Source organism: Camelus bactrianus, chromosome 22, assembly GCF_048773025.1.
Source record: "Camelus bactrianus isolate YW-2024 breed Bactrian camel chromosome 22, ASM4877302v1, whole genome shotgun sequence".
Taxonomy (NCBI): domain Eukaryota; kingdom Metazoa; phylum Chordata; class Mammalia; order Artiodactyla; family Camelidae; genus Camelus; species Camelus bactrianus.
Window position 1 is genome coordinate 29,095,888 of NC_133560.1, and position 14,398 is coordinate 29,110,285.

General features: G+C 54.0%; 2 protein-coding genes across 3 annotated transcripts; one reads left to right on the plus strand and one right to left on the minus strand.

Annotated features, from left to right (window-relative positions):
• Positions 1-147: 147 nt before the first annotated feature.
• On the plus strand, positions 148-7,413 carry TMIGD2 (transmembrane and immunoglobulin domain containing 2). 2 transcript variants are annotated; one of them, XM_074351071.1, is made up of 5 exons: positions 150-1,156; positions 2,815-3,177; positions 6,184-6,219; positions 6,295-6,396; positions 6,730-7,412. In XM_074351071.1, exons 1-5 carry the CDS (start codon positions 865-867, stop codon positions 7,098-7,100), a joined length of 1,164 nt encoding a protein of 387 aa, XP_074207172.1. In that variant the 5' UTR covers positions 150-864; the 3' UTR covers positions 7,101-7,412. The 2 variants fall into 2 exon arrangements, with proteins under 2 accessions (XP_074207171.1, XP_074207172.1); XM_074351070.1 differs by having other exon boundaries at positions 148-1,156; positions 6,184-6,396; positions 6,730-7,413.
• Positions 7,414-7,921: 508 nt separating this feature from the next.
• SHD (Src homology 2 domain containing transforming protein D) lies at positions 7,922-14,363 on the minus strand. Its single transcript, XM_010966720.3, has 6 exons — positions 13,224-14,363; positions 12,026-12,131; positions 11,759-11,947; positions 10,677-10,800; positions 9,436-9,555; positions 7,922-8,332 (listed from the first exon to the last, which is right to left on the minus strand). Exons 1-6 carry the CDS (start codon positions 13,518-13,520, stop codon positions 8,146-8,148), a joined length of 1,023 nt encoding a protein of 340 aa, XP_010965022.1. The 5' UTR covers positions 13,521-14,363; the 3' UTR covers positions 7,922-8,145.
• Between the last annotated feature and the right edge of the window lie 35 nt (positions 14,364-14,398).

Below are 14,398 nucleotides of genomic sequence, written 5' to 3' on the forward strand. Positions count from 1 at the left end.
CAGAAGCCTCTCTGCCTGCCCAGAATCCATAGGGCTAGGAATGTCTGCATCCAGCTCTGTCTAGCCCGTCAGCTTGGGGCTGACTTTATCCATGATCTCCAGCATCACCCCTTGCAGAGGACAGGTGAAGAGTGGAGTTTCAGAAAGTCCTTTCTGGGGAGGGGGCTATAGCTCACTGGTAGAGCGCATGCTTAGCATGCACAAAGTCCTGGGTTCAACCCCCAGGACCTCCGTTAAAAATAAATTAAATAAATAAATAACCTAAAAGACAAAAAGTCCTTCCTGAAAGTCTGAAGGAGGGGGGAGGCCTGGGCAGCAGGAGGCTGGGAAGCTGTGTGTACCTACTTGGGACGTGTGGGCAGAGCGCCACCAGAGGGACTTCCCTGTGGTTGACAGGAACATTTCTGTGAAGAACACTGACCCTCTTCTTTCTAGTTGAAAAAGGAGGTCACACTGTGGTCTGAGATGAGACATTGAGGCCCAGGAGTCTGCAACCTCCTCTTCCTCCGGGGCTGGGTACTGCCAGCTGTGATGGGTGCAGGGCTGGGAGAAAGTCTAGAGCCTATGAACCCCCTCAACTGGGCCCCCAAACTTCTCCCCAGACTGTGGGGGTAGGGGAACGCCCCTACCTGCCGCAGGACTCAAAGTCATCAGCAGAAATCCATTTCTCTGAACCTCAAAAGAAGACATCTTAGGGGCAAAATAACTGAGGCTGGGATTCTGTCTTTCTGTCCTCTGCTCAGGCCCGTGTCATCTGTTCCCCTCCCTAGTCCTTGCTTTACCTGCCCTTCCAATGTGTCCCCCCAACCTAGGCGTGTTTATGTAGTCTTTCAGAAAGATTTTCACTCACAGTATCTCCATCGCATGTGTATACCACCTTTCAGATTAGGGAAAAAAACCTTTGAGGAAACTGAGGCACGAGATGACAGGAAGTGGAGCCCCAAGCAGCTGTGGCCACCGGATGTCTGCCGGCTGGCCCAGGTGTCACATAGGCCCCTGTGGCGGGGATGGAGTGTCACATATGCCTTTGTGGTAGGAAGTCTGTCAAATAGGAGGGGGAGTGGAGGTGGTGGGGAGCCACCCAGGAGAGGGGGACCTGATGGGCCAGGAATGGGGTCCCCAGGCACAATGCTGGTCCTCCTGGTGCAGCTCTGGGGTGAGTACTTGGTCCTCCCTTCCCTCTGTGGCCATCCTCTTGGGGCCCATCACCCCAGCTGCCTGCCCGTCCAGTTCGGAGCCCCTGCAAACCTTAATCTCTCCGCTGTGCCAGATAGGCTCCGTCTCTCTCCTTGATACTCAGAACTTTACAGGGATTGAAGGATTCTAGCAAGGATCCCCAGAGGGGGCCCCTAGAATAACATTCACACCACAATCTGCAGGTAAGTCTTGTGTGACCTGGCCCCGCTGGCCTCTCGTGTCTCCACCATCCCCTGCATTCCCTCTCTCCCTGGGGTCCAGCTGCTGACTCCTCTCTCTTTTCTTTTTTTCCTCAACACATCAAGCCTGATCCCACCTCGGGGCCTTTGCACGTGCTGTCCCCTCTGCCCAGAACACTCTTGCCCGGATCTCCTCTTTCTAGCTTCGGCTGCAATGGCATACCAAATGCCAGGAACTTGACACAAATTCACCCCTCTGGGGAGTCTCACAGGCGCTCCTGACTTCTCTTGGCCGAAAACAAACTCTTTCTTTCCCCCGAGCCCTGCGTCTCCCTTGGTGTCCTTCATCTTGGAACAAAGCCATCGCTGTTCACATAGTCCCTCGAGCTAAAACCTTGGAAACCTGCCACCATCCCTCTCTCCCAATTCAATTCTTCTTGTAGTTCTTCCAGGGGCAACCTTCAAAATCTGTTCGGACTCTGATCTCTTGTTTGAGGGTCTGGCCCCAATTACTGCTCTCCTGGACCCTCATTTCCCAGCAGCCCCGATATCCTCAACGGCATATCTGTTCTTACCACAGCAGTCAACTTAAATTGGACCCCATTTCCTCCCTGCTCCACTGGTTTCCCATCACTCGTATATTAAAAAGTAAACTGCTCCTCTTTCCCCGCCCCCACCTCCCTACCTCTGCAGCACCCGACCCCTATGGCCGGCAAGCCTCTTATAAGCCATTCCTTGCCAACTTCTCTGATCCCATTTCCTTCCTCTCTCCCCCTGGCTCACTCTGTTCCAGCCACAGGGGCCTCCTCCCTGTTCCTCCAACTCACCAGGCACAGTCCAGCCTCAGGACCTTTGCACAGGCCATTCCCTCTGTCTGGAGTGCTTCTTCCTCCATATCTTCCTTCCTTCCCATAACTGCCTACTTCTTACCATTCAGATCCTTGCTCAAACGTCGCCTCCTGGGAGAGGCCTTTCCTGACCACTGTCACTCAGTAGACCCTCCTACCTCAGCCTTATCCTCTGTTGCTCCTCCCCATTCCTTTCCTCCATCATGATTCTCATTTCACGACTTCCTGTGCCTCTCTCTCCCCCTAGACTGTCAGCTCCATGAGGGTAGGGATTTTTGTCTATCTCAGTCACCTCTGTGTCTGAGTCCACAGTGTCCAGAACAAGGTCTGGCACACATGAGGTGATATCTACGTGGCTGAGAGCTGGACACGTCATAGAGTCCACCGTGAAATCTCACAAGTGCCGAGAGACTTAGACCCATTCCACCGATAAGGCCACTGAGCTTCAGCAAGCAATGACCTTGCAAAGATCACACAGGTGGCAAGCTTTCAGACTGGTAGTGCCCCATCCCTGTGGCCCGGCTAGCGGAGCAAGTCTCACACTCACACACGTACTGAAAAAGGGCTCACTCACCTCTTCTGTCCCCCAGCCCTGCAAGGAGCCACCGGCCTGAGTGTGCAGCAGGCACCCAAGGTGCTGCAGGTGAGGCAGGACAGCCGAGTGACCTTGGCCTGCCAGGTGGTGCAGGCCCCGGCCTGGGAGCGGCTCCATGTCGAGTGGACCAAGGACGGAGACACTCTGTGCCAGACACACATCACCAACAGCAGTCTCAGCGTGGGGGGGTGTGGGCCCTGGGGACGGCTCTCCTGGTGGCCACCTGGCCACCTCACCCTGCAGCTGGACCGCGTAGGCCTCAATGACAGCGGGTCCTACGTGTGCTGGGCGACCATGGAGATCCCCGAGTTGGAGGAGGCCCAGGGCAACGGGACGCAGCTCCTAGTGGAGGAAACAGGTATGAGAGCAAGGGGGGGCAAGCCCGGGGCTTGGAACTCCTAGAATCTTAAGACTCTAGACTCTCAAATTCCTAGAAACACAAATTCTCCAAATCAGATTCTTAGGAACAGAGAGTCTACAAACGCAAGAACATCAAATTCTGGGTAACAGAACCAAAGACACACTGGAACCTATAATTTCAGACCAGGGCTTGGCAATTTCCTTTGTAAAGGGCCACCTGGTAAATATTTTTTGTTTTGTACACCAGATAGTCTCTGTCGTAACTACTCCACTCTGCCCTCATAGCATGCAATTCACCATAGATGTACATGTAAGAACGGGCGGGCCTGGGTTCCAATAAAACTTTATTTAAACAAAAAGGCAGTGGGCCAAATTCGACCCACAGGATGTAGTTTGCTGAGCCCTGTTCCAGGATATCACACTCATAAAGACTCTTGAATATATATAATTCTGGATTTTGAGTCAAAACAATCCCATAAAACGTGTTATTCAAGTATATCCTACATACAGAGAAATGTACATGCCAGAAGCGGCCAGCTCAATGGACGTCTTAATTCAGCTGCTGCTTTAAAAAAATACTACAGGTTGGGTGGCTTATAAACAACAGATTTATTTCTCATAATTCTGGAGGTTGGAAACCTGAGATCAAAGCAGCGGGGTCGTGTGGTGGTGAGAACCCTCTTCCTGGTTCATCGCCTGCACCCTCTCGCTGTGTCCTCATGTGGCGGAAGGGGTGGAGGTGCTTCCTGGGGTCTTTTTTTATATAAGAGCTCTGACCCCATTCATGAAAGCTCTACCCTCATTCTCTAATCACGGCCCAAAGGCCCCAACCTCCAAATACCATCATATTGGGGGTTAGGATTCAACCTGTGAATTTTGGAGGGACGTATGCAAACCATAGCAATGTATTCTCCCAACCTGAGCACACCCAGGTACCAATCACCCTGCTCAAGAAACATATCTGCACCCCCAGATCCATCCTCATGCCCCTCTCACATCATCCCAACTCCTAACAGCGTAAATCTATTTTGACTGCTTTCATATTTTATTTAACAACCTAGAACTTGTCTTTTGGTCAACTTTCGGGCACATTTCTATTGTGCCTAGGACAATTCCAGAATCTTAAACTACAAATAGAATCTCTCAGTTCTAGAATGCTAGGGACATGAATTCCAGGCCCCTAGAATTACAGCATATGTTCTCAATGGGGACTACCACTCTTAAGGAGGCAAAAATTGGTTTTGGGGGAGCAAAGAAAATCTTACTTTTTTTATATATAAAGCACAGACATGCAGATAAACAGATTTCAGTATATCTGTGATATTAAAATTTCATGGGGGAACAAATTAAGAGTCTTAAAAAGTCTCCTTAGTGGGGGTGATAATGAAAAAGTGTTGAGAAACACTGAAATAAAGGAATGGATGATTCTAGAATCTTAGAATTGTAGTATTGTAAGTACTTTGAATAGACAGGTGCTTAGAGAATTTTGCAGTCTCAGAGTGTGTAAGAGGAGAGAATTCTAGAATTCCAGAATCGAGACTCGACAGCCATTGACTCTCAAGACTGGCAGAAACTTCCCGGATCAGCTAAACCAGCTGCAGCTGCCTCGGTTTACAGAGCATGAAGCCACACACGCAAGCCAGGGGTGCTGCCAGCTTTCCCGGGAGCCCCAGTCACACGTTTGCCCAACTCTGCGTGACACCCCCTCATGGGCTAACCCTGCATGAGGCAGGAGACCCAAGCTGACCCAGATAGGGTCCTGCTTTCTCAGAGGGTCTGAAGGGCCTTGTGCGCATGCCCAGCCCCTATCAGGCAGAACGGAGAACTGCCCGCGGGCTCCCAACTCCGAAGTCCCTGTCTCTCCAGCTGGCAGGACCCACCCACTGCCTGCCTCCAAGGCGGTGTGTTATGGCTGTCCTGCCTGCCCCCCATCCCTCCAAGTGACGAAGGGGCCAATTACCAATTAGCAGAGGCGGGGTGGCAGAGGCACCAGGCTGTGAATTGTTGGCAGCTGCAAGGGAGTGGGAGCTGGCGGGCACAGGTCCAGCTCCACACAGCTGGCTTCCTCACCCCTGAACAGCTGCTTGGCAGCCCCCCGACCCCGGGACCACTGCCAGCTTTAGAATCTGCAGAATTAAGGGGCTGGGGCACCTGGACTCATTTCAGTCACAGAAGAAGGAGCCTTTGGCTGGGATTCATGTCAATTATAATTATAATTTAAAATATAAAAGCACATGCCCATTCTGCTATTTACTTGCTGTGTGACCTTGGGCAAGTAACTTGACCCCTCTGTGCCTGTTTCCTTAGTTATCAAAATACAGCTTATAGTGCTTTCCTCATCAGACTAGGTGAATTTAAAGGAAGCATACCGGAAGAGTTTATTACAGGGTCTGGGACATAGTAAGTCCTCAATAAACAGAAGTGGTTATTATTGTGTCTGCGGTGCTGATTATTCAGCAAGACTCAAAAGTTCAGGCCAGTGTAAGTTTTTGTTTGTTTGTTTGTTTTCTGAAACAGTGAAAGTGGTGGGGGAGCTGAGGGGAGCAATGCCTTTGCTCAAAGCAGGGTGTGCGACCCCAGGCAAGTGACTCAGGCTCTCTGAGGCTCAAAAAACAGGAGCCATGAGGATGATGGGTCCCATGACCAGGAGGATGGAGCTCATGGTGGGGTTGATGAAGTTCATGGTGAGGACGATGGGACTTATGGTGGGGATGATAAGGTTTGTGATGGGAGTGGTGTAGACTATTATGGGAGCAATAGGGCTCACGATGAAAAAGTCCCGTTGGCAGTTATTTCACAATAACTCAGCAAAACAGTAATGATTAGTCTCATTTTTCAGAAGAGGAAACAGGTTCACAGCAAATACTTCCCTAAACTCACACAGCACGGCAGGGGCAGGAGCCCTGAGGTCCCATACGGGGTAGAGGGGCTCTTACCCTGAACGGGTGCAGGAAGCTGGACTCAAAGGTGAGCACCCCCCGAGACGTAGGTTTCTTCTCTGCAGACGGCTCGCCGCTGAACCTGGACCAGAGCTTCTCAGGTGAGCTCCGCCCACGTGTCCCTCCTCTAGCCCCGCCCCCCGTCGGACCACCCACAACCTTCCCTCCCCTCCAAGGGCTCTTTCTCGCGCTGCTGGTGACGGGGGCTGTGGCTGTGGCCGCTTTCGCTCTGGGCGCCTGGATCTGGGGCCGCCGCCGCCGCCGGCACACGGACGCAGGTAGGGAGCCGCGCAGGCAGCGTCGCGGAGGGCAGACGGTTCCCACGGGCGCTGACATCCCCTGGCGACTCCGCCCCCGGGTGGCGGAGGCGGGAACTGCAGCTGCGAGAGAAGGATAGACTACATCCCCGTCTGGCTTCCATAGCTGCCCCTTTTGGAAGGGGGGAGGGTGGGGCTGGAGGGGCAGAGAAGGGGAATAGATGGAGAAGCCTGGTCCCTACACCCATGTTTTTCAGAAGTATAGACAAAGCCCCCAGAAGTGAGCTGGAGCGGGCCAGGCTCTCTTAAGTAACTGTTCCCTCTTGGTGTCATACCCTCCGCTTTCCAATGCAGGGAATCCAGTCTACAGCAATGTCCTATACCGGCCCTGGAAGACCCCCAAAAAGAGTGAGGCATGGTCTGTGGAGGGGAAGGTGCTGGACATCCCCAGGGAGGATGAGAATGGCCAAAGCTTCTATCTGATCTCTTTTCCCCAGCCCCCCACCCCCAAGCGGCATGTAGCTCCCAAATCCTGCCCCAGTCCTAGGCCCAGTCCGCCCATCTCTACAGTCAGAGTCTCTCCTGGCCCAGGCTCCTCTGGGCAGCCAAGGCCAAGAGCGTTCCCGGGAGTGGGAAGGGGAATCAGAACCCCCAGACCCAGAGAGGGCCCCCCAGCAGCTGTGATGGATTCCAAGAGGATCAGGGAGTCCAGTAGCCCAGCCTGAGACCCCCATCCTTATTTCTGTGAGGTTGGACCTCTCCCTTGCCCCCAGAACACCAAATAAAAGCTCGTAAAGAAAGCAAAGCCAGGATTTGTGGCAATTTGGGAATGCTGAAGACATCAGTCATCTGAGGGGGGGGGCCTCAGAGGACCACTGTGGTGAGGGCTCTTTGACGACTCACCAGCTTCCTTCCTCTTATCCTTGGAGGGACATGTCCAATTAGCAGAGAAGTGATGTCCCTAGTCTCTGAATAGTGCCCTGAGCTGAAAGCTCTCCCCCTCCCCAGCTGGTATCTCCCCATGGGCAGGCTTCGAGTCCGGTGCGGTGGTGGTGGGGTGAAGGGAGATGGGGCAGTGAGTGGGGAGATTGGGGCTTCCTGGCATTTATCAGTCCCGGGTCCCCTGTCCGACTGTCACCTTGAAGTGACACCAGCTGGGCTGGCTCCCTTCCCCCCTTCTGCTGTTTCCATGGGGACAGATGTCCTTTCTGCAGCTGCATCAGCCGGTGGCCACCCGCAGGGATGGGGAGGAGGAGCGGGGTGGGGGTGGGGTTGGCCGGAGAGCCTTGGCCCCTTGGTGTCTCCATCTTTTTTGTCTGTAGGTCTCTGCTCTCTCCGGGTTTTTATCTGCCTCCATACCTCTCTCTCCCTGCCTGTCTCCAGCTCTCCGAGTTTTGGTCCCTCCTTGTGAGCCATTCAGGCACCAACCCCAGCTCCGTGCCCCAAAACCAGGGGCTGGGGGTGCTCTTCCCCCTCCAAGGGTCTGTCTCCCCTCTTCCTTCCGAGGGGCTGAGATCCCCATCTCCCAGAAAGGACACCTGAAACATACAATAACTTATTTATTTTCCAGGCCAGAGGATGGTTTCCAGACACCATTCTGGGCCATAGAACCCAGAAGGGGGCCGAGCAAGGCGACTCTGATGAGGACCCAGGGCCTGAGGGACAGGGAGTGTCTCCATCTGGCCTCCTCCAGGGCTGGAAAGACCTCCAACGTTTGCAGCCAGTGTTTCTGGGTCCTTGCAGCCCAAGGCAGGAGGCTGAGGCTCCCGGTCAGGGGGTCTGTGAGACCACTGGGTACAGCAGGGCCAGATGCTCAGCGCCCTGCACGGGCAGCGGGCGGGAGCTATAATGGAGCACCAGCTCGGGCACGCTGGCGAAGGGGCCACTGTGCTGACCCAGCACCAACTGGTTCTCTCGGGTCCGTGCGAACTTCAGATGCAGGAAGCCCTGGCTGCTCCTGGAGGAGAGGGGTCAGAGGAGGCACCCACACTCTCCAACCCTCAAGTCACCACCTCGTGGAGCCCAGGAGCTCTGGGCTGGCGTTCCAAAATACTTCTGGTTAACAGCCACTTGCCTTCAAGCTGCCGGCTAGTTCCCCACTGCAGGGAACCCTTCCAAGCTTGTCCCCAAACAAGGCAGGCTGGAGCTCCTACGAGGTGGAGGTCCCTCCCCGGGAACACGGAAGGCACTTTCTCTCCAAACCTCCTGACTCCTTTTGCTACCTATCGTGGGCTCCTCGCTAGTTACCCTCAGTCTAGGGTCCCTTTCCTTTCTCTCCATCTCTGGTGGGGGGAATGAGAGAGAACCTGGAAATTATTTTATCATCATTATTAATATGAATTAAGCACTTCCTGTTTCCTAGGCATTATTCTTAATGCTTTGTCACGTTTTTGTTTTGTTTCATTTTCCCATGTAATCATCACAGTATTATAAAGATGTTGATGCTATTATTATGCTCATTTTACAGCTGAGGAAACCGAGGCCCAGAGAGGCTGAATGACTTAGCCGAGGTCACACAGCTACAAAGTGGCAGAGGCAGGATATGGACCTGGTTCCAAGCCCTCTTCAATCCTGACCTTTTAGGAATCTCATACTCAGATGTCTGGTAGACTCTTAGGAGGGTTTTATAATCAGACACAGTTAGAATCTGAGGCAGAGAAGCACGTAGAACTGAAGTCTCAGACTGAGATTTCTACACTCTGAGATTCTGGCCCTGGACGCATACAAATGGATGTACTTCAACTTTTGGGCTGGAGGGGGATCCGAAGGGACTCCCTAGTTCCCCATCTCACTCAGGTCCTAGATCTACTGAATGGCTTCTTATCCATCTTCCTACATACCTCTAGTGACAGTAAGCTCATTCTCAGTGGAAACCACACTGGTGCCCTCCTTAGAAGTCCCACCCACTGGCCTGAAAACTCCATCCATGAGCCCTGAAAGTCCCGCCCACTGGCTGCAGGAGCCACACCTCTCTGCTCCCACTGAATTCAACTGAAAGCATGACAGTCAAAAGCATGCAGTCCTGTGACCCTCTGTCCCTCCAGGGGGCTGGGGTCTCACCTGAGGGACAGGGAGCAGTCTTGGGGGCTGGTCTCGCTGAGCCGCACTAGGTAGCTGCCTTCCTTGCAGAGCGACAGGAGGTTCTCCGCATCTGCCCGGCTCAGCGGGCCGTGAAACCACCTAGCGGGTGGAGATGGATGTCTCCTGAAGGGCGATCCCCCTTCCAACACATCCTGAGGCTGAGTGCGGGTACAGCTCATTCAAGGACTTGTGACGTCCAGGCAAACAAGTGAGAAAAATTCCCTTGGATTTCTCAAGAGGAGCCTAGTTTTCAGGCAGACAAGGTTTTCTCTGGGAGGCAGCTGAGCCGAGGTCAATCTGGAGCTGCTCCTTTCAATTAAACACGTACCCCTGACCTTGATCTTTAATCTCCCTCAGCTGGGTCCCCAAGTGTTCTCAACACCTCCCTAATCCCTCAGCTCGAATCACTTGCATAACACTTTCATGAGATTCGCCACAACCTGTATCCCCACCCACCTGTACCATTGTTTAATTTTTTTTTAATGCGCTGAAAGAGAGGATAGCAGTGCCAGCAAGGTGTCAAAGATAGATAAGCACCAGTTGTTTGTATTGAAAGAAAATACCCTGTGCTTCAGCATGAATTAGGCAGTTCTGTACTTCCCAAAGAGTTTGAGAATGACTATGATAAACACACCCCAGTACCCCTGGGCTGGCCTCTAGGGGCTCAAGGAGCTCCTCCAGGAATGACTAGGCTGGAGAGACACAGAGAACATCCAGCCCCTCCCAGCTTGGGAGCTTCACCCTAGCCTAAAGTTGGGACCCCTTCACAATCCTGCTCCCCCCACTGTCATCATAAAATCTCGTGGCAGTGAGAATGACTTCTGTGTCTTTGCTCTCAGGCTTAGAAGTCCCAGTCAAGGGCAGGGAGGAAATCCCCTTTTATTCTGTTTGAGGCAGGCACTATCTTGGGGGTGATGAACACTGGGGTTCAGAGAAGTTAAGTGACTTGCCCAAGGTCACACAGCCAAAGGATACAGAGAAAGGGTTTGAACCAAGAATCTGACGCTAGAGGGAATGGAAACTCCATCTGATTCTTTGAACTGAGCTGGGGATCCGGCCCACAGCAGGTGCTGGCACCCAGTGAAGATTAGCTGAAGAAACAAACGAAGTGAATGAATGAATTGAAGTGTCTCCAGCCTCCCTGGTCTGAGGAATCTGTGGCTGGTATGGGGTGGGGAGGGATTTAACCGGGCTCTTCCATCTTTCACTTCCCCACTCACGGCTGTTTTTCCAGGGGCAGGGCTGGGTCCACGCGCTCTGCGGGCTGGGGGCTTCTGGGCGGGGGTCTCCGGAGCTCCTTGGCTGAGCCTGAGGTTCTTTCCCACTCCGGACTGTCAAACTGCACTGGACAAGGAGGGTTAGAGAGAAGAGTTAAGTTCCGCTTACCTGGGGTAGGGGGCAAGCCAATGGAATTTCAGTAGGAAGGCGGTGCCAACTTGGGGCAACCTATTAGAATCCAAAAGAGGAGGGGCTGGGTTTGAGGCAGGGGCAAGACTGGTACACAGGCAACCAACCGGGAGCTTCAGAAGAAAGCGGTGTGGTCATTCATCAGTCTGGGGGCAAAGAGGGGCTGGTAGTTCCATGAGTAATAAATCAGAGAGTAGGGGGCGTGGCTAGAGAGGTGGGTTGGAAGTTCTGCCTGATTCTGGCCAAGTCATAGAGCTAGAAAATTACTCCCAATATGCAGACAGACAGACTGAGGCACTGTGTCCCAATTTCCCTTACAGTCATACAACTTCTGGGGCAGATTTTGGTTTGCACAACTCTTCCTGGTCCAAGTTATTTTACTTCTTAAAGCTGACCTTAATATTGGGGTTCAGAGACTTATCCAAGCTTACCCAACTCAGTTAGGAATTGAGTCCAAGAAATGCTACCCTCTTCCCTAACAGCTCCTGAATAATTGAGCACTTTAGCATTCAATTTACAAGTACCCTGTTGGATGGGTACTAGAATGATCCCTATTTTACAGGTAAAGGAACTGAGACTCAGGGAGATCAAGTAATTTGCCCAAGTAAGTGACCCAAACTCAGGTCTAGTCTGACACCAAAGCCTATTCCTGCACTATACGGAGCAGAATGAGTAAGTTCCATTGCACTCTAAAAGGGGTTTCAGTTTTCAAGGGAGATTCAGGTTCTTGCGGGAAGAGGAATTTATGACCATCAGTCATTCACACTTTAGTGAGAATTAACACACTACCAAAGTGTCAGGTGATGGGAATTTACTTGAAAGTTGAAACAGGGGATGTGACCTGAGCAGAAAATAGAGGGAGGCAGGCATTCAGAGGTCAGGGTCAGAGAAGCACCTGCAAATGCCTTGGAGATGTGGTCTTTCTTCCACTCCCAGGGCTGGTCATACTCATCCGCTGGCCGTTCATCCTCCTGGGGCAGCCGGCTCTGTCGAGGTTTCTGCCCTGAAGGAGGCCCATCTCCCGGCTCTTGGTCCTGCTCCTCATAGGGAGTGTCATACAGCTGCACCCCTCTGCCTGGCAGTTCTGGGAGGTAGAGGACACTGGTCAACTCCCACTCCCACCTGGGGCCCTAACACCTTCCCCCAGGCCCTGCTCACTCACCACTCATGACTCGCTGGGCATCGTAGGGCTCCATGTAGCCATCATCCAGGGGTGGGGGATGAGGCTGGGCATCAAAGGGGTCTGAGTACTCAGTGTCGACTTCCGACTGGAGAAAGGAAGGAAGGGGAGGGGGCCAAGGGTTCAGGGGGATCAAGCCTATAGCCCTGGGTACCTCTGCTGGGCAATAGTACACCCCTTGCCTGCCATCTCTGGGCCAACTGACACACCCCTTCCAAGGAAGTAGTCTTATCTTCCACTCACAAGTGTCCATAGATAGATGCCAGCTTCCCTTGCTTTTTCCCTCCATGCTGTTCTAATTCTCCCCGACACAGAACTTCTACCTCCCTCCTTCAATAATTTTAATGTTTATCAGATGCCAGTACTATTCTAAAGGCTTCACATATATTTACGTGTAATACCAACACTTAACAGTAAGTACATTAGCCCCTTTCTTTATGGAGGAAGAAACCAAGGCACAGAGGGCAAGTGACTTGCTCAGGGTCACACAGCTGATAAGTAAAAGGCAGGGTTTGATCCTAGGTTGTCTGCTTCCCCAAGTCCCTGCCTCCTCCTACCTTTCTCTGTGCCATTAACCACTACCCAGCGCAGCTTCCCGTAACCTTCCTAGAAGCCTTCTATTTGTCTACTGAGGGTTTGGGGTGGACTCCCTGATCCTCTAGGAAAAATGCTGAAAAAAGCACGGGCATTGGAGGCAGGTCTAGGTACAAAAAGTTCTAACAAACTAGAGCCATGTGAGCTTGGGACAGTCACTTCTCTTCTGTGAACCTCAGTTTCCACTTCTGTAAAATGGGAGTAATAACAGAAGAGGGGTGAGGAGTAGCGCCGAGGATGTACCAGACCTGACTCACTCATATTTGTTTTAGGAAGATACCTCCAGCTGCCAAGAGGAAGGGAAGCTGGGAGGAGGGATCTGGCAGGGGGGAATCGGGAAGGAGGAGGACAAGGGGACACAGCAGGGCCAGTCAGCGGCAGGAGGACAGCCAACGCTGCACACTGAAAAGGGACAGAGAGCAAACTCTGCCAAGCAGGTGGAGGATTGGGGAGTGTCTGGCCGGTGCCCTGGCCTGCCCTTGGGGTCACACATAAAACAACATCCCCAAAGTCCAGGGGAGACCCAGCCTGGCCCTCCCCACCCAGTCTCCTGGGGCCATCCAGCCTCTGGGACTTAGCCACGCACCTCTTCCCTGGGGCTGCCCAGCAAAACCTTTGCTCTGGCCAAGTCGGCTGCCTCCACCTTGATGAGCCGGTGCTTCGGAGAGTCGTACTTGGCGTCTCCAGGGCCCTTGGAGTCCACGTGCCCCGTGGCGTCGGGCTCCAGGCGGCTGTCGGCGTCCTCATAGGGGTCCTCAAAGTCCAGATCCTTCTGTTCCCGATAGGCCCGCAGGATGTCGCTCTCCGTGTAGTCGGGGGTGGGCGGCTGCGGAGGGGGCCTCCGACCGCCAAAGCTCAGGTAGTCTCGTAGCCACTTGGCCATCTGAGCGCGTGTCTCCCCAAACCTGTCCACCGTCAGAGGCGGACCCACACGCCCCCTTCTTGGACCCCTTCCTCGGTAGAGTCTCCAGGGAGGAGGAGGAGAAGGGAGGAAGGAGAGAAAGGAGGAGGAGAAAGACCCGGTGTGCCCCTTGGTTGGGGTCAGAAGAGGATGAAAAGGGGAAAAAAAGGAGGAGATAGAGGTGGGAGAAAGAGAAGGAAGGAGGAGGAGAGAAAGCGCACCTTAGCCCGGCTCCTGAAGGACAGCGTGGGAAGGGGGCGCTCCGCAGGGCCCTGAACGCCGAGCGCGGGGTCGACCGGCCGGAGCTAGGGGCATCCGCGGAGGCGCGCAGAGTTCCCACCGGCAGCGCGGTCTCCGTGCGTGGCTCGGCCGCCCGCTGTCTACGGGAAGCTCGGGGATCCCCTCCTGGAGGCCGGGAGCCGGAGACCCGGGAAAGTGCCGCCTGCGGACGCCCCCTAGCCCTGGCTCAGCCTAGACGCCTGGGTTCTCAGCGCAGCGGGCGGGCTCCCCGGGGACCCGGGCTCCACGCACAAAGTTGGACCGCGGGGACGGTGACCCCGGTGCCGCGCATCCTTTGTTGCGCTCCTCGCCGCTCCCGGGGGAGCCCCAATCCCGCGGCCCCGGGGCCCGGCCGCCTCGATCCGGCCCCGGCCGCGGGCACAAAGGGAAATAAAATCTCCTCCAATCCCCCTTCACGCTTTCGGAGAGACTTTAGCCGCGCCGGCAGCGCACGGTCGGGAGGTGGGACTTTGGGGAGGGGGCGCTAGGGCGGACGCCCCAGCCCCACCAGCTCAGGGCAGCGTCCGGGGCAGCGACGTCAAGGCTTCCCCTCCCCCCCCACCGCGTCTTCTCCCGCCCCC